The sequence below is a fragment of the Engystomops pustulosus genome, chromosome 3 (assembly GCF_040894005.1).
Source record: "Engystomops pustulosus chromosome 3, aEngPut4.maternal, whole genome shotgun sequence".
In the NCBI taxonomy this organism is placed as follows: domain Eukaryota; kingdom Metazoa; phylum Chordata; class Amphibia; order Anura; family Leptodactylidae; genus Engystomops; species Engystomops pustulosus.
Window position 1 is genome coordinate 7073507 of NC_092413.1, and position 24917 is coordinate 7098423.

The window sequence follows — 24917 nt, forward strand, 5'->3', positions numbered from 1 at the left end:
CACATGACACATTGCCCCCCAGCCCTGTCCTCATCAGCCCCCGCACCTGTGTTACTGGAGACATCACTGACACCATGTTACCTGCTCCTATTATACTGCCCAGTGGTGATTGTTACTTACACATGACACATTGTCCCCCAGCCCTGTCCTCATCAGCCCCCGCACCTGTGTTACTGGAGACATCACTGACACCATGGCAGCTGCTCCGCCTAAGGCGTCTGCAATGAAGGGGAAATGTGTTTTGGGGGAAAAAGTTCATTTTCTAGGCAAATATTGACTTTGCAATTAATTGCTGTTAAGCTGATCACTCTTTATAACATTCTGGAGTTTATGCAAATTACCATTATAACACCTGATGCAGGAGACTTTGTAACAATTACCATTTGTATCATTCTCACAACTTATGGCCAGGACTGTAGAAGTTCCACAAGTTTCATAATAAAACATTTCTTACATTCAGGACATGTAAATCACTCTCCGCGTGTGATCTCTGATGTTTAACAAACCCCGATTTGTGGCTAAAATGTTTCCCGCATTCTGAACATGAAAATGGTTTCTCCCCCGTGTGAGTTCTCAGATGAACCACAAGATTTGATTTCTTACTAAAAAAATTGCCACATTCGGGACACGAAAACGGCTTCTCCCTCGTGTGAGTTCTTTGATGTTCAACAAAGTTCGATTTCTGGTAAAAACTTTTCCCGCATTCGAGGCAGGAAAACGGCTTCTGCTCCGCGTGAATTTTCAGATGATGCATAAAACTCGGCCTATGAGCAAAACATTTCCCACATTCTGGACAAGAAAATGGCTTCTCCCCCGTGTGAGTTTTCTCGTGTAGAACAAGACCCCATTTCTTGCTGAAACATTTCCCACACTGTGAACATGAAAACGGCTTCTCCCCCGTGTGACATCTTCTATGTTCCATAAGATTTGATTTCTGAGCAAAACCTTTCCCACATTCGGAACATGGATACGGTTTTTCCCCTGTGTGAGTTCTCTGATGTCTCTCGATAGAAGCTTTATGTTTGTAGCTCTTCCCACATTCCGAGCATGAAAACGGTTTCTCCTCCGTGTGAAGCCTTACGTGTCGCACAAGGTGGGATTTCTGACTAAATCGCTTCTCGCATTCAGGACACGAATATGGCTTCTCCCCTGTGTGAGTTCTCTGATGTACCTCGACAGAAGCTTTATGTGTAAAACGTTTACCGCACTCGGAGCAACAAAATGGTTTCTCTCCTGTGTGAGTTCTCTGGTGGCCGATAAGTTTAAATCTTGTCACAAAAGATTTTCCGCATTCTGAACATGAAAAGGGACGTTTACCCCTCTTGAATCTTTTCGAAGACTTCTTGCTACACAGTGAGTGACTGGATGAAGGCTCCTGGTCACCGGTGGATGGATCTCGGCTGTGAGGGACGTCAGGAGATAAGGAATGATCTTGAGATGAAAGGAGATGTTCATGGGAGTCTCTTAACTCTTCATCTTTACCTGGAAAAAGATATAAAAATTTGCAAAATATTGTAAAAAAGTAATCAGTACATCAGGAAACAAAGTAACAAGAACATGATTATGTGTAATCTCAGTAGTTTTCTTCATATGATTACTGACAGTCTATCTCTGAGAAATATTACCCTCATAGTGAAACAAGATTTATTTAAGGCTCTTACCCTCCAATGCGATGGATGGCGACTTTTCTGATCCATCCTCCATTCCACCACAAGATTCCTGTAAGAATAAAAGGTTGTATCTTATTAAAACTTTCTATTAAAATCCATCATTACATCCGTCTACAGATCATCTACCTGATGATGGGGTGGGACCTCCTGCTTTATTCCTGGCCAGTCCTGGGAATCTGGAGGACGGGGACATCTCTCTGGTGGATCTCTCCTACTGGATCCATCTATAGGACATAACACAGTGACTGATACATTGTCTACATGTGATGAGCAGATGATGGGGGAATCTGGCTGACTCTCCTCTACAATCAGGGAAGGTCTCCTCTTACCTGGTGATGTGAGGGGCTGGTGGTCCTCCATCATGACCTCCTTGTACAGGTCCTTGTGTCCTTCTACATACTCCCACTCCTCCATGGAGAAATAGACAGCCACATCCTGACATCTTATAGGAACCTGACACACACAATGACACAGTCATCCCCCGGACCCCTCCCTTGTGTTATTATATCATGTCCCAGCATTCCCGGCAGCGCTCACCTCTCCGCTCAGCAGCTCAGTGATCCTGGAGGTAAGTTCTAGGATCTTCTGCTCATGTATCAGTGAATGAGGTGGAGGCTGGGTGATGGGGCTCTGGGTCCATCCTCCTGATACACGGGGGGTCACACACTCACCAGACGACTTCTTCACTACTGTGTAATCCTGTGTATGGGGAGACACTGATCACTACATAGATCCTAAGAATCCTTCACCTCTCCAGTCATTTCCCTGTTGTATTCCTAGAGATAAGAGTCGTGTCCTGGGAGACTCTCACCTCTCCAGTTATCCAGTAGATGATCTCTAGGGTGAGGTCCAGGATCCGGGCAGCCATGGTTCTGTCTCTGTCCATCCTTCATGAGTAAATTGGTGGCAATAACCATCGTCGTTCAAAAAAAACCTTCTCATAGAAACATTCTGGACTCAACCTGAGGGAGTAACAAGGACAAGGTTGAAATCACATGCAAAGGAACATCTTATGTGAAAAAAAAATTAGGAATCTCAGATAGCAGGTAGTGGAGCATTAGGTCCTGCTGGCATTGTGGTATCATACAGAGCAAATGAAGCAGCACAGTACAACTTTGCCTCGGACCCCCGAGTGTGTATGCCACATGCTATTAGAAAAGCCTCCATATACACACAGTTATTAGTTACGTTACAGACAAATCTCTCACATTTGGTGAAAATTAATTTTCTACTATGTAACATCTGCAGCATTTTCATCCCAAATTACATATATGAGCCCCTGAATCCTAGACATCAGTAGCGGAGCAGAGACCCTCTATGGCTGATTCTGCCCCCTGCTGGCTGGAGGCTATATATCACCTACAGCTCCACTACAACAAAGAAAATACCTAAAACTTAGAAGCAGACGACAAGTCGCACCGAAATCCGACCAATCACTGACCTGCACAGGACCTCCTAGAGACTACAGGACCATGTGATCAGGTGCCTTCCAGAGGTTAGCGCTCATAGGACCTTTGATGACATCACACTGGTCACATAACAGGAAGTACTGAACAGTGGGCAGCTTTACTCCTCCCCTCATGAGATCACATGACCATGACATCATCACAGGTCCTGTGGTCACTAGTATATAAGCTCTACAGATCAGTCGTTGTGACTGGACGTAGACGTTACAAAGAGAACAGAACGATGGTCCCTTGAGCATAGACGGCTCACAAGACTAGACGATGCAGGACGTCGGCGTCACAGGGCAACAAGCGTGAACTTTCGATGTGTCCTTCTGCAGACCCAGTAGAGCTCTGGTCCCGACATTTCCCCCCACAGGGGAATCACTTCCTAAATCTGGTCCTAGAAGCTTAGTGGGGAATGGATGATGCGTTACTTCTGCTGCTTTCATTCTGTGGCTTCAGGATCTTTGGAGGACCTTCATAGGTCCTGAAATGGCTCTTGTGTACATGTGTATTGAGAGCGGGAACAGATATATGAGGATTTCATGGGTGAAGATCCCTCTCATTATTTGGTGGTTGGTTCTGTTGGCCATGGGCCCCCTAGAAGGCTTTGGCCCCGGGCTACTGCCCAAACCGCCTGTACTATAATCCACTATTGCATGAACCCCTGGCACTGACCCAGTTCAGTTTACCTCATGATGTTATGTGTATTACATTTTTCTGTGCTGGAAAAGTACTAGGTCCGAGTGTGTCCTCTCTGAGGGGGTTTTTTTTCCACTCGTGCAAAGCAGGATGGTCCATAGAAGAGACTCAAGTGCTTTAGTTGTGTACAGTGGAAGCAAAAAGGTCTAGGCGTATCAGAGAACAATGTCTCTCTCAAGTGTTTGGAGTTCTGGAGACGCTGCTTGCCACGAGATTCTTTGTGGTCCGCTCACCCAGGATGGTGGACCACCAGGATAGATGCCATGCATAAGGGGTAGACGATCTCATTACTGTAGGCGCTGCGACGTCCAGCAACTCAAAGGGAGCTGATGGTAGATTATTCCTTTTTTATTGGTTCACTTCGCGTTTCGGCTCTGAGCCGGAGCCTTCATCAGGTGTAAAATGAATATACCTCAGCGACGAAACGCGAAGTGAACCAATAAAAAAGGAATAATCTACCATCAGCTCCCTTTGAGTTACTGGACGTCGCATCGCCTACAGAAACAAGATCGTCTACCCCTTATGCATCGCATTTTTCTGTGCTGGTTATTCACATTTTAGTTTCAACTATGGGACACATTTACTAAGGGTCCTACCACGCATTTTCATTGGGTTTCCCGACTTTTTACCGTTTTGCCCTGAATTGCCCCGGGTTTTAGGTGCACGCGATCGGATTGCCGGCTTACATGCAACACAACTCTGGGGATGTGGACGTCGGACAACCCGACTGATTCGGACAAACCACAGAATTTAAAAGCGAAATTGTGTCGCAAGATCAGCACTCACATGCACCAGGAAGAAGAAGGTGAACTCCAGCGGACCTCAGCGGGGGAAGCGACACATGCAGGAAGTTGGACGCACGATCTTAGTAAATCGCGGCAGCCCCGAATCTTCATTGGACAAGGCACCGCGGGATTGCGACAGGACCGGGTAAGTAAATGTGCCCCTATGTTTTGTGTTTTAATAAATGAAAATTAATTGTAAAAAAAAAAAAGAAAAAATCTGTTAGACAGATTCTACCCAAACTAATCCCTGAATCTGAATAATTCTGGATAGAAGGTTCAAGCAGACTCATTGGGGCAGATTTACTTACCCGTTCTGGACGATCCTCAAAAGTGCATTGTCCGACGACCGGAATGCACAGCTGCCGCGATTCACTAAGATCATTTGCCCAATATCCTGCATGTGTCGCTCCCCGCTCAGGTCCCCGGAGTTCACCTTCTTCTTCCTGGTGCATGTAAGTGCATTGTCCGTGTATAATGTGCTGTGCGGGGAGTCACTAAGATCCTGCGCCCGATATCCTGCATGTGTCGCTTCCCCGCTCAGGTCCCCGGAGTTCACCTTCTTCTTCCTGGTGCGTGTAAGTGCATTGCTATGGCTGATGGGGTCTCACCCCTTGGTCCTTTATATGGACAACCTGCTGCCAGATTAACACCAATAACACCATCATTCTCTGGAGCAGCGCAGAGGAGAAACGCCGGTGAACCCACACGAGCAACAGAGCCTCATTATCATAATTTTACTTTTTTTTTTTTTTTAGCAAAACCAGGGAGTAAACAAGAAATGTGCCTGCATTAGTGTAGCTAAGGTATGTTTGGTTCTTAATGCATGAAATCAAATGGTAGATGGTAGGGAACCTATCAGCAGAAATTGACCTTCCAGTATGTTGTCAAGCAGCTAAACACTGTTCAGATCATGTTTCTTTCATGACCCAGTGTGGTGGTCACATCTAGAAAATCCATTTTGAAGTAAGATGTAAACTGGTTGTATAAAGTGTCACGGGAGCCGACGCGATCCATGTCCCAGATTGCGGGTGCACCAGGACCCTTTCCGTGGCGGTGCTGCCCCCAGTCCACAGCCCGCTCTTACCTCTCCGCAATCCTGTTCTTCCGTCTGGCCTGCTAGCGCACCCCGCTCCCTAGGACGCGTGCGTGCCGGTACTCTAGGATTTAAAGGGCCAGCGCATCCCTGATTGGTGCTGGCACTTCCGGGTTTCCTTAAAGGCCGACTGTTCCCAGGATTCCCTGACCGATCTTTGCACTCATTTGCCTTAGCGAAAGCCCCCTGCTTGTTCCTATACCTGCTCTGCTGATTTCCCTGGTGACACCCGCCACAGCAAGTCCATCCCGCTTTGCGGCAGGCTTTGGTGAACACCAGGTGCCACTTAGGTTCCAGTCCCAGGTGTCGGCTAGTACCATCTCCCGCGGTGGTCCAGGGGCTTCACTGACACAGAACCCTGACATAAAGTCAAGGAGGCGGAGATGTTAACACTGAAGTCAAGCTCTCTCTTCCTCAGAAGGCCCCCATCACTGTAATTGATGGTCCTGCATCCAGAGACATCACTAAACAGATCTCCTGAAGTCCCATACATGATGTCAATCACAGAGGAGAAGTGTTAAACTCCTAAACTAGTGTTAAATTCTCTGCCACTTTGACGTTTTTGGGATTTGCGCTGCTTTGACAGGTTTTTAACTGGGGATTGTGTCGCACGTGATCGGATGCGGCAGAGATGGGCGGGGGGGGTGGGGGGGGGGGCAGGCCGTCGGATGATCAGACTGATACGGACTGAGCGTGGGACTTAAGTTTCAAATTGTGTTGCACCAGGAAGAAGAAGGTGAACTCCGGGGACCTGAGCGGGGAAGCGACACCTGCAGGATATCGGGCGCACGATCTTAGTGACTCCCCGCACAGCGCATTATACACGGACAATACACTTACATGCACCAGGAAGAAGAAGGTGAACTCCAGGGACCTGAGCGGGGAAGCGACACATGCAGGATATCGGGCGCGCAATCTTAGTGACTCCCCGCACAGCGCATTATACACGGACAATGCACTTACATGCACCAGGAAGAAGAAGGTGAACTCCGGGGACCTGAGCGGGGAAGCGACACATGCAGGATATCGGGCGCACAATCTTAGTGACTCCCCGCACAGCGCATTATACACGGACAATGCACTTACATGCAACAGGAAGAAGGTGAACTCCGGGGACCTGAGCGGGGAAGCGACACATCCAGGATATCGGGTGCAGGATCTTAGTGACTCCCCGCACAGCGCATTATACACGGACAATGCACTTACATGCAACAGGAAGAAGGTGAACTCCGGGGACCTGAGCGGGGAAGTGACACATGCAGGATATCGGGTGCAGGATCTTAGTGACTCCCCGCACAGCGCATTATACACAGACAATGCACTTACATGCACCAGGAAGAAGAAGGTGAACTCCGGGGACCTGAGCGGGGAAGCGACACATGCAGGATATCGGGCGCACGATCTTAGTGACTCCCCGCACAGCGCATTATACACGGACAATGCACTTACATGCACCAGGAAGAAGAAGGTGAACTCCGGGGACCTGAGCGGGGAAGTGACACATGCAGGATATCGGACGCAGGATCTTAGTGACTTCCCACACAGCGCATTATACACGGACAATGCACTTACATGCACCAGGAAGAAGAAGGTGAACTCCGGGGACCTGAGCGGGGAAGTGACACATGCAGGATATCGGACGCAGGATCTTAGTGACTCCCTGCACAGCGCATTATACACGGACAATGCACTTTCAAGGAACGCGTCAGGACGGGTAAGTAAATGTGCCCCAGTGTATTTATGGATTGCATGCTTTAGGTAGGTTATAACCCTAGTAACGTCACAGTCATCTTAGTAGCGATGGACACTCTTGCGCAGAGTCCCACAGAGATTTTGAAATGGTACGACTTCAATCTGTAAAAAATCCTTAGTGTTGGGTCAGATTTTAATCCTATTGCTAACCAACCATAGTCCTAGTGTCATTCCAAGTTGCGTCGGATGATAACACATGGTTTTCCGCAGCTATAAGCTACTTCTTTGAAACATTTGCATTTGAAAAAACTAACGGCATTGAGGCGCGGATCCGATCTCACGCACCCATCGACTTCAACCGCCGAGTTTCACGCACAACTCTGATCAGAGTGGAGCAAATGTCTCTGATAGGATCAAATCATCAAAACATTCGACGTGTTCATAGCACAAGAAGCCACGAGCAAGAGTTCAGTCCGTAGCCTGGGACCATACTCATATAGTGTTATATGTATGTACTGGATTCAAAACTTTCATCATTATCATCGAACACAAAAATGCTTTCTTTTACTCATTACTGGGAAACCACAAATCTGCCTCAACTGAATAAGTTAAGGGGAAACCCATTGCCCGACTCTCCCGACAGCAACATATCACGACCAACAGAAAATGGATTCCCGAAATCTGTGATTCCCAGCCGAATCGGTGGACTTGGATGTGTAAGGACAAGCAAACGATGACGTAGTAGCCCTGTTCGACCACATCGTGGCACATTATAGTCCGAGCATGAAAAGGTCTTCTCCTCTTTGTGACTTCCTAGATGTTCTGCAAGACTTCATGTCCAGCTACAATGTCTTCTCCTCTATGTGAATTCCTAGATATTCTGCAAGACTTCATGTCCAGCTACAATGTCTTCTCCTCTTTGTGACTTCCTAGATGTTCTGCAAGACTTCATGTCCAGCTACAATGTCTTCTCCTCTTTGTGAATTCCTAGATGTTCTGCAAGACTTCATGTCAAGCTACAATGTCTTCTCCTCTTTGTGACTTCCTAGATGTTCTGCAAGACTTCATGTCCAGCTACAATGTCTTCTCCTCTATGTGAATTCCTAGATGTTCTGCAAGACTTCATGTCCAGCTACAATGTCTTCTCCTCTATGTGAATTCCTAGATATTCTGCAAGACTTCATGTCCAGCTACAATGTCTTCTCCTCTATGTGAATTGCTAGATATTCTGCAAGACTTCATGTCCAGCTACAATGTCTTCTCTTTGTGAATTCCTAGATGTTCTGCAAAACTCCATGTCCAGCTACAATGTCTTCTCCTCTTTGTGAATTCCTAGATATTCTGCAAGACTTCATGTCCAGCTACAATGTCTTCTCCTGAGTTTTCTAGTTCTGACATGAACTTCTCCCACATTCTGAACACGAGAATCACTTCTCCCTTGTGTGAATTTTTACATGTGCTAGGAGGTATGATTTGTGAGTAAAGCATTTACCACACTCAGGACACGAAAATGGCTTCTCCCCCGTGTGAGTTCTCCGATGCCTCTCGACATATTTTCTACGTTTAAAGCTTTTCCCACATTCGGAGCATGAAAATGGGTTTTCCTCTTTGTGAAGTTCTGCATGTGTTACAAGACACGATTTCTGACTAAAGCATTTCCCACATTCGGCACATGTAAACGGCTTCTCCCCTGTATGAACTCGGAGATGTACCGCAAGGTTCGATTTCCGAAGGAAACGTTTCTTACATTCAGGACAAGAAAATAACTTCTCCCCCGTGTGAGCCCTCCGATGTTCCAAATAACTCGATTTGTGGGTAAAACATTTCCCACATTCTGAACACGAAAATGGCTTCTCCCCCGTGTGAGTTCGGAAATGCTCCACAAGATTTGATTTCTTGCTAAACAATTTTCCACATTCAAGACACGAGAATGGCTTCTCCCCCGTGTGAGTTCTCCGAGGAGAAATAAAATGGTTTTTCTCGCTAAAGCATTTCCCATATTCAGTACAGCAAAGTGATCTGTTATTTTTCAGTACGTTGGGTTTTCGCTTTTCGAGGCTTGGTAATCTCTTCTCCTTTGTGTGACTTCTTTTCTGCTCCTCAAGATTCGAGTTCTGTGAGAAACACTTTCCTTTTTCCAGATTGGACATTGGCTCCTCCTCCCCCGTGTGCGTTCTGCGATGTCGCTCTAGGGAAACTTTATATTTAAAGCTTAATCCACATTGTGGGCACGAAAATGTTTTCTCTCCTGTGTGAACTTTTCGATGTCTATTTAAAGTACATTTTCTCTTGAAAGCTTTCCCACATTCTGAACAGGAAAATGGCTTCTCTCCTGTGTGAATTCTCCGATGTTCAAGAAGATAATATTTTCTTGCGAAAGATTTTCCGCATTCGGAGCATGAAAATTGACATTCTCTTCTGTTGAATCTGGGGCTCGAAATAAGATTAGATTTCCTTTCGTTGTGCATTTCATTAGTAATACATTTCTCCCCGTTAGGTTCGGGGGTTTGGGGTTTCTCAATCAGTGAGTGACTGGATGAAGAGTCCAGGTCACCGGATGGATCTCTACCGTGAGGGACTGAGGGGACATTAGGAGATATTGGATTATATGGTGGGATATTATTATCAACTACTTCATGATAGGGAGATAAGAGGAGAATTTCTTTAAAAGTTCTTATCTTCTCGCCTTTACCTGCAAAAGAAGAAAAGTTTTTTGTTTTAATAAAAAGTCATTTTTGAAATTTTTTTTCTTTTCGAATAACCAATTAACTGTTGTCTTAAAAAAAAAAAAAAATGTTGTTCAGGAAACATAGTAACATAAGCAAAAGAGAACATAGGGGATTCTACAATAAGGCTCAGGATTTGGACCCGAATTATCTTCCATCACTACGATAATAACAGATCCAGTAAAAAGTCCATTGATTTCAATGAACTTGCCTTCTATTATTCGGCTCACGTGGCACCAACTGTGCCATAACACCCAATAGCGACATGGAATCGGGTTTTCTTGTTGTTAAGAAATAAAGGTTTAAAAAATTATGCAAATGAGTCCAGGCTCTATTGACACATATGTAGCCCAGAGCACCCCAGACTCATTCGCATAATTGTAAAAACAAGGCACCAAAGAGCTAAAAGAAGAGCCGATCCTCCCAGAGGGGGCTCATACCAGTATTGTCAGTGCTTGGTTTACAAGCTTTCATCCTGGTGGTAGATGTCTTTTAACTCATAACACACAAAAGCTGAAATCTGAGTCCTGTCCTGCTGGTACTGGTTCCCCCCGCTCTGTGCAGAGTGTTCCTAGCAGTGTCCAACCTGCTTATTACCTGGTCCATGTTTATTAGAACTCTTCATTAATACCGACCATCTCAGATGCAGGATCTGGGATCTGCAGGGTGGTCTTAGGAGACCACGTGATTGACCCATTTAGTCACTTCCTGACCACAGTAAGGACAGTCATACAAATGCATCGGTAGTCAAACACGGATCCCCCTATATCCGAGCGGATTTCCAAGGTTGACCCCATTATATTTATAGAATTCAGAAGACCAGGATCACTATAATACACTGTACGGGGCTTTGGCTGCTTGAATCGATATTGAGGCCGGGCACGGCTTGGCGAGATGGTGAGGCCTACCCCTGTAGGTGGCCCTTCAGCATTCACTTCTCTTTTTCCTTCCATTTCTTTATGTCCGGCAGGGGATGCTGGGAGAAGCCAGCCTTTAAGGTATTCTGGAAGTGGCAAGCGGCAATCAGTGGCGTACTAGCCCTTTAAATCTGCGAACGTGCTGGGAAGCCAGGACGGGAGCAGGAGCGTGAGGAGGTGAGTGAGGATGGGGGGAGAAGGGGACGCTGCTGCAGCGAGACGCACAGGTGTGTATGGGATCTGAGATGGGGAACGCAGGGGCACCCGTGACACCGACTTCCAAACATAACCTGAGAACCCACCTGTTCAGGATCTATAAAAGACAATGGGGCTTATTTACTAAGGGTCCGCGGATCGCATTTTCGTTGGAATTCCCGACGTTTTCGGGGACTGCGCGGCTGGGACAGGTATTTAGAAGGGGATTGTGTCGCTTTCATGCAACAGAAATTGGGGGACGGCCGTCGGATGATCTGACTGATTCGGACTGAGTGCGGGATTTAAGATTCCAATCGTGTTGCATCCAATGCACCAGGAAGAAGAAGGTGAACCCCAGGGACCTGAGCGGGGAAGCGACACATGCAGAATATCGGGTGCACGATCTTAGTGACTCCCCGCACAGCGCATTATACACGGACAATGCACTTACATGCACCAGGAAGAAGAAGGTGAACTCCGGGGACCTGAGCGGGGAAGCGACACATGCAGGATATCGGGCGCAGGATCTTAGTGACTCCCCGCACAGCGCATTATACACAGACAATGCACTTACATGCACCAGGAAGAAGAAGGTGAACTCCGGGGACCTGAGCGGAGAAGTGACACATGCAGGATATCGGGCGCACGATCTTAGTGACTCCCCACACAGCGCATTATACACGGACAATGCACTTACATGCACCAGGAAGAAGAAGGAGAACTCCAGGGACCTGAGCGGGGAAGAGACACATGCAGGATATCGGGCGCAGGATCTTAGTGAATCGCGGCACAGGGCATTATCATCAGACAATGCACTTTTGGGAACTCCGGGGGATCAGGGAAGTAAATGTGACCCAATAACTGCTCTGCTCCCTCCCCTCGTGTCTCCATCCACCCTCACGGACAGGGTCCTGCTTTCAGCGGTTACTCTAGTATTTGCATTTGTTCTTGTCTTTATGTAATGTCTGTGAATCTCTTACTGATTGTCCAGCACCAGGGAATGAACGCTGCTCTATAAATAAAAATAATAAGAAGTTTATGGTAAAAGACGGTTTATGAAAGATTCTTACCTTCAAATGACAAGGATATGGATGGGTCAGGTCCGTCCCTCATTCCACCACAATTTTCCTGTATTAGTAAAGGAAAAAGATTGTATCTTACTGAATATTCCAGATAAAATCCTTCATTTTATCATCAACAAAAGGCACCATTGTTGACACGTTCCAGGACGTTCTCTGCCTGTGTCTGGACGCAGGAGCTGCTTTACCTCCGACACCTTTTAGATATCATGATCACAACTGACTGCTGTATTTAATGGGTTAATGCCATCGCACCATTAGCATAGTAATAAATGTGGCGCACGGTCTGACTCTGCACCGGACGCCCCTTTATGTGCAGAATTTTGTGGTGCATTGCGAAACAAAACTGGCGAAGACACTTTAATAAATGAGGCCAAATATGTGTCAGAGGGTTTGAGTGTTAAGAGTTAATTGATATCTACAGGCAGTCCCCGGGTTACATACAACATAGGGTCCGTAGGTTTGTTCTTCAGTTGAATTTGTATGTAAGTCGAAACTGTATATTTTATAATTGTAGATCCAGACAAAAAAAAATTCTTTGCTCCAGTGACTATTGGATTTTCAAATTTTTTTTGCTAATTGCATCAATGATTATCAATAAATCTTCATTACAGACACCTTACAGCTGATCATTGCAGCCTGGAACTATAGTAACATCCAGAGAGGTCACCAGAGGTCACAGTGGGCAGAGGGGTCCATCTGTAACTATGGGATGTCTGTAAGTCAGGTGTCCTTAAATAGGGGACTGCCTGTACTTTATAGAAAGATTCATTACATCCTTCTATAGATTATACACAGATCTTAGCTTCACCTGATGATGGGGTGGGACCTCCTGCTTTATTCCTGGCCAGTCCTGGGAATGTGGAGGACGGGGACATCTCTCTGGTGGATCTCTCCTACTGGATCCATCTTACGGACTTGCACCCACCGGAGTTGCTGTGCTGCTCTAAACTTTCCTTTTTCTCCTACTGGATCCATCTATAGGAAATAACACAGTGACTGATACATTGTCTACATGTGATGAGCAGATGATGGGGGAATCTGGCTGACTCTCCTCTACAATCAGGGAAGGTCTCCTCTTACCTGGTGATGTGAGGGGCTGGTGGTCCTCCATCATGACCTCCTTGTACAGGTCCTTGTGTCCTTCTACATACTCCCACTCCTCCATGGAGAAATAGACAGCCACATCCTGACATCTTATAGGAACCTGACACACACAATGACACAGTCATCCCCCGGAGCCCTCCCTTGTGTTATTATATCATGTCCCAGCATTCCCGGCAGCGCTCACCTCTCCGCTCAGCAGCTCAGTGATCCTGGAGGTAAGTTCTAGGATCTTCTGCTCATGTATCAGTGAATGAGGTGGAGGCTGGGTGATGGGGCTCTGGGGGGTCACACACTCACCAGACGACTTCTTCACTACTGTGTAATCCTGTGTATGGGGAGACACTGATCACTACATAGATCCTAAGAATCCTTCACCTCTCCAGTCATTTCCCTGTTGTATTCCTAGAGATAAGAGCCGTGTCCTGGGAGACTCTCACCTCTCCAGTTATCCAGTAGATGATCTCTAGGGTGAGGTCCAGGATCCGGGCAGCCATGGTTCTGTCCTCCATCCTTAGTGGGTCACTGATGGAAATCACCATCATATTTCATAGAGAACTTCACATCTGAATGTTTTGTATTTAAGGCGCCTGAGGGAAAACAAGAAATAATAATATCTGGGGGAAAATCTTACATGAAGTTTATTAGGAATTAATCACAACAAACATTGGAGGTGAATTGTAGATAATGAAGTCCCTTCCTGTGGAGTATAATACAGAACCGCAGGGAACAACCAGACACAAATACATGGAGAATTTCTCAGGATAACTACAAGTCACACACACCCCGACCAATCACTGACCTGCACAGGACCTCCTGGTGGCTACAGGACCTGCGCTGATGTCACAGTCATGTGATCTGTTATCAGGAAGTGCTGTAGAATGTTGTCTCTGTGCCGCTTTACTCCTCCCCTCACATGACTGATCACATGACCATGACGTCATCCCAGGTCCTCTGGAAGCTCCTTTTATGGGTCGGGTGAAAAAACGTCACCTTACAGAGACTGGAGGGAAACATTATATTTGTCAACAAATTGGGGAAAGACTGAAGCCAATGGCCCAGATATATGAAAAATGGTGCAAACTGCCTTAGTGCGGTTTGCCTCAATAATGTGCACTTATTATCAAATTGTTGTGCACACTTTATATGGTGCATAAGGTGTTCCTTTGGGAGTGTGCGCACAGAAGCACCTTTTATCTGTTGATACACTTTCAATCTACTCCGTGCATAATATGCGTCTAAAATTACAAATAAGCACTACCACGCCCCTTTAGGTGCACAATTTTAAGTGTCAGACAAAATGCAACCGTAACACAAACAAATACATGTGCAAGATAGAAAGAGACTTTTTTTATTGCAAACGTAGACACACAACTGGAGCAGGCACAATAATATTTAGTATCTGGGCCAATGTGTGTAAAGAAGTCAGTGACAGGTGGTGGAGGAAGTGTCATAGTTTGGGGAATGTTTTCTGTAGCAGGAGTTGGACCTTTTATGCAGCTACATGGCAGAGTGACGGGAAGTATCAGACCCTTCTCTAACAAATCATGGTTTCTTCCTTGCATTTATCAGACAGTAGCAATTTTCATGCAGGACATTGTCCCTTGTCACACAGAAAATGGGTAAAGCAGTTCCTTGAAACAGAAAACTATGAAACAAATAAATGACCACAGCCCAGAATCCTGACCTAAACCCAATAGAAAACTTCTGGAAATTCTGTGATGACAAAGTTCTGGCCAAGAAACCCACAACAGTCACAGAACTGTGGAAGAGACAGGAAGAAGAGCAGAGCAGATCCCAGCAGAAGCTAGTGTGAGAGACCAGTGATCCCAGCAGAAGCTAGTGTGAGAGACTAGTGATCCCAGCAGAAGCTGGTGTGAGAGACTAGTGATCCCAGAAGAAGCTGGTGTGAGAGACTAGTGATCCCAGCATAAGCTAGTGTGAGAGACTAGTGATCCCAGCAGAAGCTAGTGTGAGAGACTAGTGATCCCAGCAGAAGCTAGTGTGAGAGACTATGATCCCAGCAGAAGCTAGTGTGAGAGACTAGTGATCCCAGCAGAAGCTAGTGTGAGAGACTAGTGATCCCAGCAGAAGCTAGTGTGAGAGACTAGTGATCCCAGCAGAAGCTGGTGTGGGAGACTAGTGATCCCAGCAGAAGCTAGTGTGAGAGACTAGTGATCCCAGAAGAAGCTGGTGTGAGAGACTAGTGATCCCAGCATAAGCTAGTGTAAGAGACTAGTGATCCCAGCAGAAGCTAGTGTGAGAGACTAGTGATCCCAGCAGAAGCTAGTGTGAGAGACTAGTGATGTCCTGTGTCTGGTGCTGTGGTCCTGTGGCTGGTGCTGAGGACCTGTGGCCGGGGTTGAGGTCCTGTCCCCTTTCCCTACCCCAGAACATCTTCTGTTTGTGTTCATTGACAACATTGGATCAATGGAAAAAACTGAAGTGTGAAAAGACCCATTGAAAAGAAAGGTTCAGTAAGGCATCAGTGAAAAATCACTGACGCCAGGAGGCGAAAACCCAATCTGTACGTGTCTATAAGCCAAAATGGGTTTGGTGAAAAATCAGTGGTGTGAAAAACAACATCAATGTGAGACCGCCCTTCGAGAGCTCCATCATTTCGAGGTGTCAATGTCTGCAGTGGATGTGAGACTTTTTGGTGAAGTGCTTCATTTTTGAGCAACTTCTTCCTACATTTTTCCAAGGTTAGAGGGGACTGTAGTGAATTTGTGCCTAAATTTACAACTTAAAAAAACAACAACTCCCTCTTCATAAATGTATCTACCAGCCGCGGAATTTAGCTAAAGTGAAATGTGTATGTTAGGCTCCAGGGGTAGTGGATCCTCTGGACCACCGAGAGCGGTGGTGTAAGCCGCCACCTGGGAGTGGAGTCTAAGTGGCACCTGGTTTTTACCAGAGCCGCCGGCTCGTTACACAGGCGTGACTTTGCCCATGGTGGTGGCCAAGGCGTGGTACAAAGTCGTGAGGCAGAATAGTGATCGGGGACAGGCAGCACGGGATCAACATCAGAAACAAAGCAGGAGGTAGAGGCAGGCAGCACGGAGTCAAAGTCGGGAACGAAAAACGGGGTCACAACAGTAAGAAGCTTTCTCTTAGGCATGAAGCACAAAGATCCGGCAAGGAATCCAGGAAGTGGCCGCTTTTATAAAATTCCTGGAAATGGGCAGCACCAATTAGCGGGGTGCTAGCCCATTAAATCTTTGAGCGCCGGCGTGCCCTAGTTAGCGGGGAAGTATGCGCCACACAGTCAGATCCGGATCAGGAGCGTGGAGAGGTAAGGAAGTACGCGGGGGAGCCGGGGACTAGAGCGAGGCACTGGTGTACCCGTGACAAATTACAATAATCTTACCCAATGGGGCTCATTTACTTACCCGGTCCAGTCTCGATCCCGCGGCGCGTTGTCCGACGAGGATTTGGGTCTGCCGGGATTCACTAAGATCGTGCGCCCGATATCCAGCAGGTGTCGCTGCTGCGCCGAGGTCCACCGGAGTTCACCTTCTTCTTCCCGGTGCATGTGAGTGCTTCATCTTGCGACACAAATCTTTCTTTTAAATTCTGTGGTTTTTCCAAATCCGTCGGGATGTCCGATGGCCACGCCCCCGATTTCTGTTGCGTGAATGCCAACGCCGATGCGCCACAATCAGATTGCATGCACCAAAAACCCGGGGCAATTCAGTGCAAAACGGAAATATTCGGGAAACCCGACGAAAGTGCGGCGTTCGGACCCTTAGTTAATTAGCCCCAATGTGTCACCCAATGTGCACAGTAAAAGCTGTGAAAACAAAGCCCGTCATAAAAACACACAATTGCGTTTTTCGGCGATTTTCCTGCAATCGGATTTTATCCCTCAGTACATTGCGTACAAGAAAAACGGATGTATGATTTTTATTGCAAACATGAATGGAAATCATTGAGAACAACAAGTGATCTTTTCATCATCGTGTAAATATCTTGGAAGTCTATCGGCTTGTGAAATCGGCAAAAGAACTTTGCATTGCTGTGGAGGTGGCGAAATCTAAGCAAAAAAAAATAAACTGCAGATTTTGTGCAAATGTGTTCGTTCCCTATGGCAATCCGCAACGTGTGCAACTACCTCAAATAGTCTGAACATGAAAGCTGCCACTCCCTGTGTGAGTTCTCTGATGTTTAACAAGACTCGATTTCTGGCAATAACTTTTCCCACATTCTGAACATGAAAATGGCCTCTCCCCGGTGTGAATTCTCAGATGTTCTACAAGTTTTGGTTTTTGACTAAAACATTTCTCGCATTCTGAGCACGAAAATGGCTTCTCCACCGTGTGAATTCTCTGATGTCTCTCAGCAGAAGTTCTGTGTTTAAAGCTTTTCCCACATTCTGAACAGTCAAATGATTTCTCCTCGGTGTGACTTCTCACATGTTCTACAAGAATCCATTTCTGACTAAAACACTTCCCACATTCCGGACACGGATATGGCTTCTCCCCCGTGTGGGTTCTCAGATGTCTCTCGACTGAAGCCTTGTGTTTGAAGCTTTTCCCACATTCGGAACATGAAAATGGGTTCTCCTCCGTGTGAAGTCTCATATGTTCTACAAGATATGAATTCTGACTAAAACATTTCCCACAATAAGGACATGAAAATGGCTTCTCCCCCGTGTGTACTCGGAGATGTTCCACAAGCTTTGTTTTCTGAACAAAACATTTCCCACATTCTGGACAGGAAAATAAATTCTCCCCCGTGTGAGTTTTCTCGTGTTGAAGAAGACCCCATTTTGTGCTAAAACTTTTCTCACACTGCAAGCATGAAAATGGCTTCTCTCCTGTGTGGCTTCTCTTACGCTGCACGAGACTTTTGACCTGGAATGGCTTCTCCCCTGTGTGTGTTTTCCAATGTCTCTCGACGGCATCTGTAACGTTAAAACTCTTCCCACATTGTGGGTCTAAAAATACGTTTTCCTCCATGTGAAGTCTCTCGTGTCCCAAAAGGTGCGATTTCTGTCGGAAGCTTTTCCCACATTGGGGACATGAATATGGCTTCTCCCCTGAGTGAGTTCTCTGATGTACCTCGAGAGAACTTTTATAGGTAAATCTTTTCCCGCAATAGGCGCAGGAGAATGGTTTCTCTCCTGTGTGAATTCGCTGATGGACCATAAGATTAAACTTTGTCATGACGGATTTTCCGCATTCCGAGCACGAAAACGGTTTCTCTCCCGTGTGGGTTTTCTGGTGCTTGAGAAGATTGAATTTTCTCAAGAAAGATTTCCCACATTTCGGACATGAAAATGGTCCCTTAACCGTGTGATAGATGTCGTGCAAAGGAAAATCGGAGATGTTTTCACTATGTGCCGTACTTGGAAAGATTTCCCCCAGTCCATGTCCGGTTTGGTGATTTCCACTCAGTGAGTGACTGGATGAAGGTTGTGGGTCTCCAGGGGATGGATCTCTGCTGTGAGGGACTGAGGGGACATCAGGAGATGATGGATTATCTTGATACGGAGATAAGAGGAGATCTTCATCTTCCGTCCTCTCGTCTTTACCTGGAAAAGAAGGAACTTTATTTAAAGACATTAAGGAACCAACTAAACTTTATAAAGCCGGAGGATACACAGTCACGTGTATGGGATTTATGGGATATCCTACAGCCATTGACTTCTTCATGACTAGGACTTTAATGTCAGCCATGTTTTCATCCTTGTAAACGTAAAGGGAACCCATCAGCAGAAATCGAACTGTTAAGGTAGATCCGATTGTAGGTTCCTCTTAAGCCCTAAACTATCTGTCTCTAATCCTTTTATATAACCTGATGTAGACTTGATCTTATTAATATGCAAATTTGGTTGTGGAGTTGCCTCCGGGCTGGGGGAGCAAAGACTCCTCAATGCCATGGTAGCCCCTGCTGCCCCCTTACTCGGTGCACTGCTGATACTCCTGCTTGCACACAAGATGTATTCATGCTCCGGCTCAGTGCCGGCGGCAGAGTGCACGTGTGTAGGGGGGGCAGAGGGGGGGGCACTGGCAACTAAGTGCCTACAGCTTTAAGAAAGCGGCGGCTGCCACGATACACGCTCAGAATGAATACAGCGTGTGCACAAGCAGGAGTATCTGGAGCGCACCGAGGATGCGGAAGGAGGTCGGACGGCAGAGGCTATGGGGGCGTGGTGTAGCCTTTGTTCCTACAGTCAGGGAGGCCACTCCGCACCCCAGTAACCTCTGCCTAACATGTGCATATTAGTTAAAGTTTAGATCCGCCTAGGCTATATAAAAGGATTAGAGGAAGATAAGTTTAGGGCTTTTGATGTTGGGAGGAACCTAAAATCTGATCTCCTATAACAGGTGGATTCCGGATTTAGGTTTCCTTTAAAATCTTACATTTCTTTATCTTTCTGTTGACTTTTCTTAGGTTACATTTAAACAGGACCATATTTGCCATTAGGCACTCGAGGGCTTGTCCCTAGGGCGGTCAGTTAAAGGGGTTTTCCAGACCTAACTTGCTGATCAGTGGGGGTCTCAGTGCTGAGACCCTCACAGATCGCAAAAACGACGGGTCGATTGGACCCTATGTCGCTTTGTCAGAATAATGAGGAGACGTTCGCGCATGACCGTTCAGATCCATTAATCTCTATGGAGCTGCTCAGTGATCTCCATCAGCTCCATAGAGATTAATGGATCAGAACAGTCATGTGCGGCCGTCTGCTCCATTCATCTGACGGAGCGATGAGGGGACACTGTGACCCCCACTGATCAGCATGTTAGGCCCTAACTCATGGATAGGGCCTAACTTTAGCTCATGGGAAAGCCCCTTTAAGGAGGGGCGTCCTCAGGTGAATTCAAGTCAAGCAAATCATGATGATTGACAATTGTCTAAACGGATCCTTAATTGGGGCGAGTCCGGACTCAATGACTAGAGCAGAGGGATCTGGATACAAATATAAAGCCTCTCTGGGGGATCCGATGGAATAAAATCATATTGATGATTTCATTTTAGGCCTGAATCACATTGCGCCAACACTGAGGAATATCTGGAGAATTAGCGATATCCTAAAATTAGTAATCATAAAGATCATCAGGAAATCATTAGGAAATGACTGTATTTTAATTCATGGTGAAACAAGATTTAGGAAAGGCTCTTACCCTCTAATAACACGGATATGAATTGTTCGGGTCCATCGCTCGGTCCAGCCCAATATTCCTGCCGGAATTTCATTGTAAAGATATAAACAATGTATCAGCTTCACAGATTAAATCCATCACCAATCCATCAGTAACACCGGGAGCCACCAGCGACCCAGGACCTGAACTGGGTCACATGCTAAAAACTACAACTTTTATAATTTTTCCATAAACGTGGCTGTTTCTGGGCTTGTTTTTTGCAGGACAAGCTGTAGAATGTAATGGGACATTGAACTAACTGCTTAAGTTTTATGGACTCTTGCTTGAAGGAAATAGAAAAATAATCTGCTATTGTGTTTTTGGAATTAAGATCTCCATAAATACCCAATCTAGGAGGTTTTTTTTTTTAAGGTCTTACTATTTTAACAGATTTTCTGAATTTTTTGCATTTTTGTCGTTTTCCAGAATTGTAATGTTTTAACATTTTTCATCAAAGAAATTACGCTTGGGCATTGTCACGGGTTATAATTTGGGGAATATTCAATGTTTTCTTGATGGCCAATGAACAAAAAATAGTAATTTTAAACCGAATTTACTGTGCAGGATGAATGACGCGGTGTGGCTAGAGATGAGGGGATTCGGACTTCCGGTTTGGGTTCGGGTGTGTCCCAGTTGGCACAGACATTGCAGGATTGGCCCATCTGCCAGTAGCTTTAATCCATGGCTGTGATTGGTCAAGAGGACACCCCCGGCAAGTCGTAGCCACGGCAAGATGCTAGGGGCATTAATTAGCCAGTCAACCCTGGCCATGGGCTTCTGCTGCCTTTGACCTGTAGGACACGTCCTCGCACCGTGCCTGCGCTGCATCCACCATCACATAGACTGCGCACCGTCTGTATGAGAGATGGAGAGGAGCTACACGCACCCATGATCTGCTGCCACCAATCTGCCCTGCGATCTATCGATTCCCAAGACAATCGGAAAACACATAATTCCAAAGGTCGTGACCCAAAGGTTGAGAATTGCTGACCTTTAGGGTTTATGTGACCATATAGTCCTGTTTTGTTCACTTGCTATTCTGTACTTGTAAAAGGTAATAAGAAGGGGAGGGAAGCGGCTCGTAGTGATAATAACTTATGGACCTGGCAGCTCAATCGTCCGGTTATCTTGGATGAGTTGGACCTTGTTTTATCAGGAAGTTAGCGGAGATGTGGAAAAAACAGAAAAAGGTGCTCAAGCTCCAAAGATTGGTGAAGTAAGATCGTCCTTTACAGGTTTTATATGTGTGGACAACGCGTTTCGAGACTGTGCAGCTCTTATTCAGGTCCAGACCCAGGAGACTAACAAACTAAGTAAAAGTCCTAGGATTAAATGGTGTCCTGCCCCTAGTTTGGTGCACGATGTGTAATATTTAGTAATTAGTAGAAAGATTCATTACACCCGTCTATAGATTATACACAGATCTCAGCTTCTCCTACCTGATGATGGGGTGGATCCTCCTGCTTTATTCCTGGCCAGTCCTGGGAATGTGGAGGACGGGGACATCTCTCTGGTGGATCTCTCCTACTGGATCCATCTATAGGACATAACACAGGGACTGATACATTGTCTACATGTGATGAGCAGATGATGGGGGAATCTCGCTGACTCTCCTCTACAATCAGGGAAGGTCTCCTCTTACCTGGTGATGTGAGGGGCTGGTGGTCCTCCATCATGACCTCCTTGTACAGGTCCTTGTGTCCTTCTACATACTCCCACTCCTCCATGGAGAAATAGACAGCCACATCCTGACATCTTATAGGAACCTGACACACACAATGACACAGTCATCCCCCGGACCCCTCCCTTGTGTTATTATATAATGTCCCAGCATTCCCGGCAGCGCTCACCTCTCCGCTCAGCAGCTCAGTGATCCTGGAGGTAAGTTCTAGGATCTTCTGCTCATGTATCAGTGAATGAGGTGGAGGCTGGGTGATGGGGCTCTGGGGGGTCACACACTCACCAGACGACTTCTTCACTACTGTGTAATCCTGTGTATGGGGAGACACTGATCACTACATAGATCCTAAGAATCCTTCACCTCTCCAGTCATTTCCCTGTTGTATTCCTAGAGATAAGAGCCGTGTCCTGGGAGACTCTCACCTCTCCAGTTATCCAGTAGATGATCTCTAGGGTGAGGTCCAGGATCCGGGCAGCCGTGGTTCTGTCCTGCTCCATCCCTGCTGGGTCGCTGATGGGAAGGTCCATAGTTTTATAGAGATAATCCTAAGAGCTGAGAATACAATGTGGATATAATGTAACAATGTATCCGGTCGTTGTGTATAACATTATTCCATTCTGGATGGATGTCTCGGACCTCCTGCTCCTCATCCGTTGCTCCTGTAGATTGTCCCTTATCCTACACTTAGGGGATTACATTGTATCTGTAATAACTGCAGAAGGTTTAGATGTGACTATAGATGTTGATGTGATACTTTACTTAGGAGTACAGAGAGTTTTTAGGAGTTTCCTCACCAAACGCTCAAGGAGAGACGTAACATATGAGCAGAACTCACCCCAACAGCAGAATCTGTACTCGCCCTGTGCTGCCTCCTGCAGGCTGGAGTAAGAATATCATATATATAACAGATACACGAGAATAAACCAATCGCAACAAACTTACACGACAAAGAGACGACCAAAATCCCGCACCAATCACTGACCTGCACAGGACCTCCTAGTGGCTCCAGGACCATGTGATCAGTTACATACTAGATGATAGTGGTCACAGTACCTTTGATGACATCACACCGGTCACATGACAGGAAGTACTGAACAGCTGTGCAGCTCCTCCCATGTTACAGATCACATGACTATGACATCATCACAGGTCCTGTAGTCACTAGGCTAGATGATCTTCGGATCAGTTGATGCACCGGATTTTACTCCATCATATCAGCAGCCGCTTTACTTCGAAGATGAAATGTCTTTTCTAGAATTCCCTTTTTTATGTGAAATTTCACCCGTTTACTGATAATCTCCGAAGTCATGTGACAAGGAGCATAAAAGAGTCAGATTTTACCTGAGATGAGTCAAGTTTAGAGGCTGCAGGAGAAGCACCAATTCAATGTCAATATCTTTGGTTCTATAGCACCTAGAAACATGATGCTGGTGCCATATCAAAGATAAAAATACCGTCTTTCGGATCTCATCAGGCTTCTGGTTCTGTGATCTACAGGCAGTTAATACAGAGGCAGGAATTATGCCATAATTTACATAATTTAATAGTTTTACACATTCAAGACTGAAGACATAATGTCCGTGTGCTACCACAATGACAATGATTTGCTGACCCAAACACAGGTGGTTCTGGTACCGCCCGGTGTGTGTTTTACCGGGTCCATGTAATAAAAGGTCCGGGCTTTCATGTGTTATACTCGGGGCTGCACCCTGGATAATTTACTGTGCATCAAACCTTCACTAGGAGGATTGTACGGCCTCTCACATGCCAGGAGCCACATTAGTGATGGGATTGATTAACATATTGTAATATATATTACTATCATTTATTAGTTTATTGGTATTAATTAGTAAATCATGGCTCCTACTTACACCAATCATATTACTTCAACTAAAAATATGGACAGTGCACGGCTTACAGTCTATGAGGATGAGGGGTGACACAAGAGCTTACAGTCTATGAGGATGTGACACAAGAGCTTACAGTCTATGAGGATGAGGGGGGACACAAGAGCTTATAGTCTATGAGGAGGAGGGGGTGACACAAGAGCTTACAGTCTATGAGGATGAGGGGGTGACACAAGAGCTCACAGTCTATGTGGATGAGGAGGTGACACAAGAGCTTACAGTCTATGAGGATGAGGGGGTGACACAAGAGCTTACAGTCTATGAGGATGAAGGGTGACACAAGAGCTTACAGTCTATGAGGAGGAGGGGGGGCACAAGAGCTTACAGTCTATGAGGATGAGGGGGTGACACAAGAGCTCACAGTCTATGTGGATGAGGAGGTGACACAAGAGCTTACAGTCTATGAGGATGAGGGGGTGACACAAGAGCTTACAGTCTATGAGGATGAAGGGTGACACAAGAGCTTACAGTCTATGAGGAGGAGGGGGGGCACAAGAGCTTACAGTCTATGAGGATGAGGGGGTGACACAAGAGCTCACAGTCTATGTGGATGAGGAGGTGACACAAGAGCTTACAGTCTATGAGGATGAGGGGGTGACACAAGAGCTTACAGTCTATGAGGATGAAGGGTGACACAAGAGCTTACAGTCTATGAGGATGAGGGGAGGACACAAGAGCTTAGCCTATGAGGATGAGGGGTGACACAAGAGCTTATAGTCTATGAGGATGAGGGGGGGGGGCACAAGAGCTTACAGTCTATGAGGATCAGG

At 46.1% G+C, this 24917-nt stretch overlaps 2 protein-coding genes across 3 annotated transcripts in view; one reads left to right on the forward strand and one right to left on the reverse strand.

The window, feature by feature from the left end:
• Positions 1-24917, forward strand: part of LOC140120870 (uncharacterized) — a 326412-nt gene that overhangs the window by 246569 nt on the left and 54926 nt on the right. The window lies entirely within an intron of this gene.
• LOC140120768 (uncharacterized) lies at positions 246-23137 on the reverse strand. Its single transcript, XM_072139712.1, is given in 15 exon segments — positions 246-470; positions 473-1482; positions 1662-1719; positions 1797-1894; positions 2000-2138; positions 7483-7552; positions 8822-10082; positions 12299-12356; positions 13119-13216; positions 13391-13517; positions 17530-18947; positions 20542-20599; positions 21999-22550; positions 22663-22792; positions 23076-23137. Coding segments are annotated over 13 exon segments (4752 nt in total). The 5' UTR covers positions 22287-22550; positions 22663-22792; positions 23076-23137; the 3' UTR covers positions 246-401.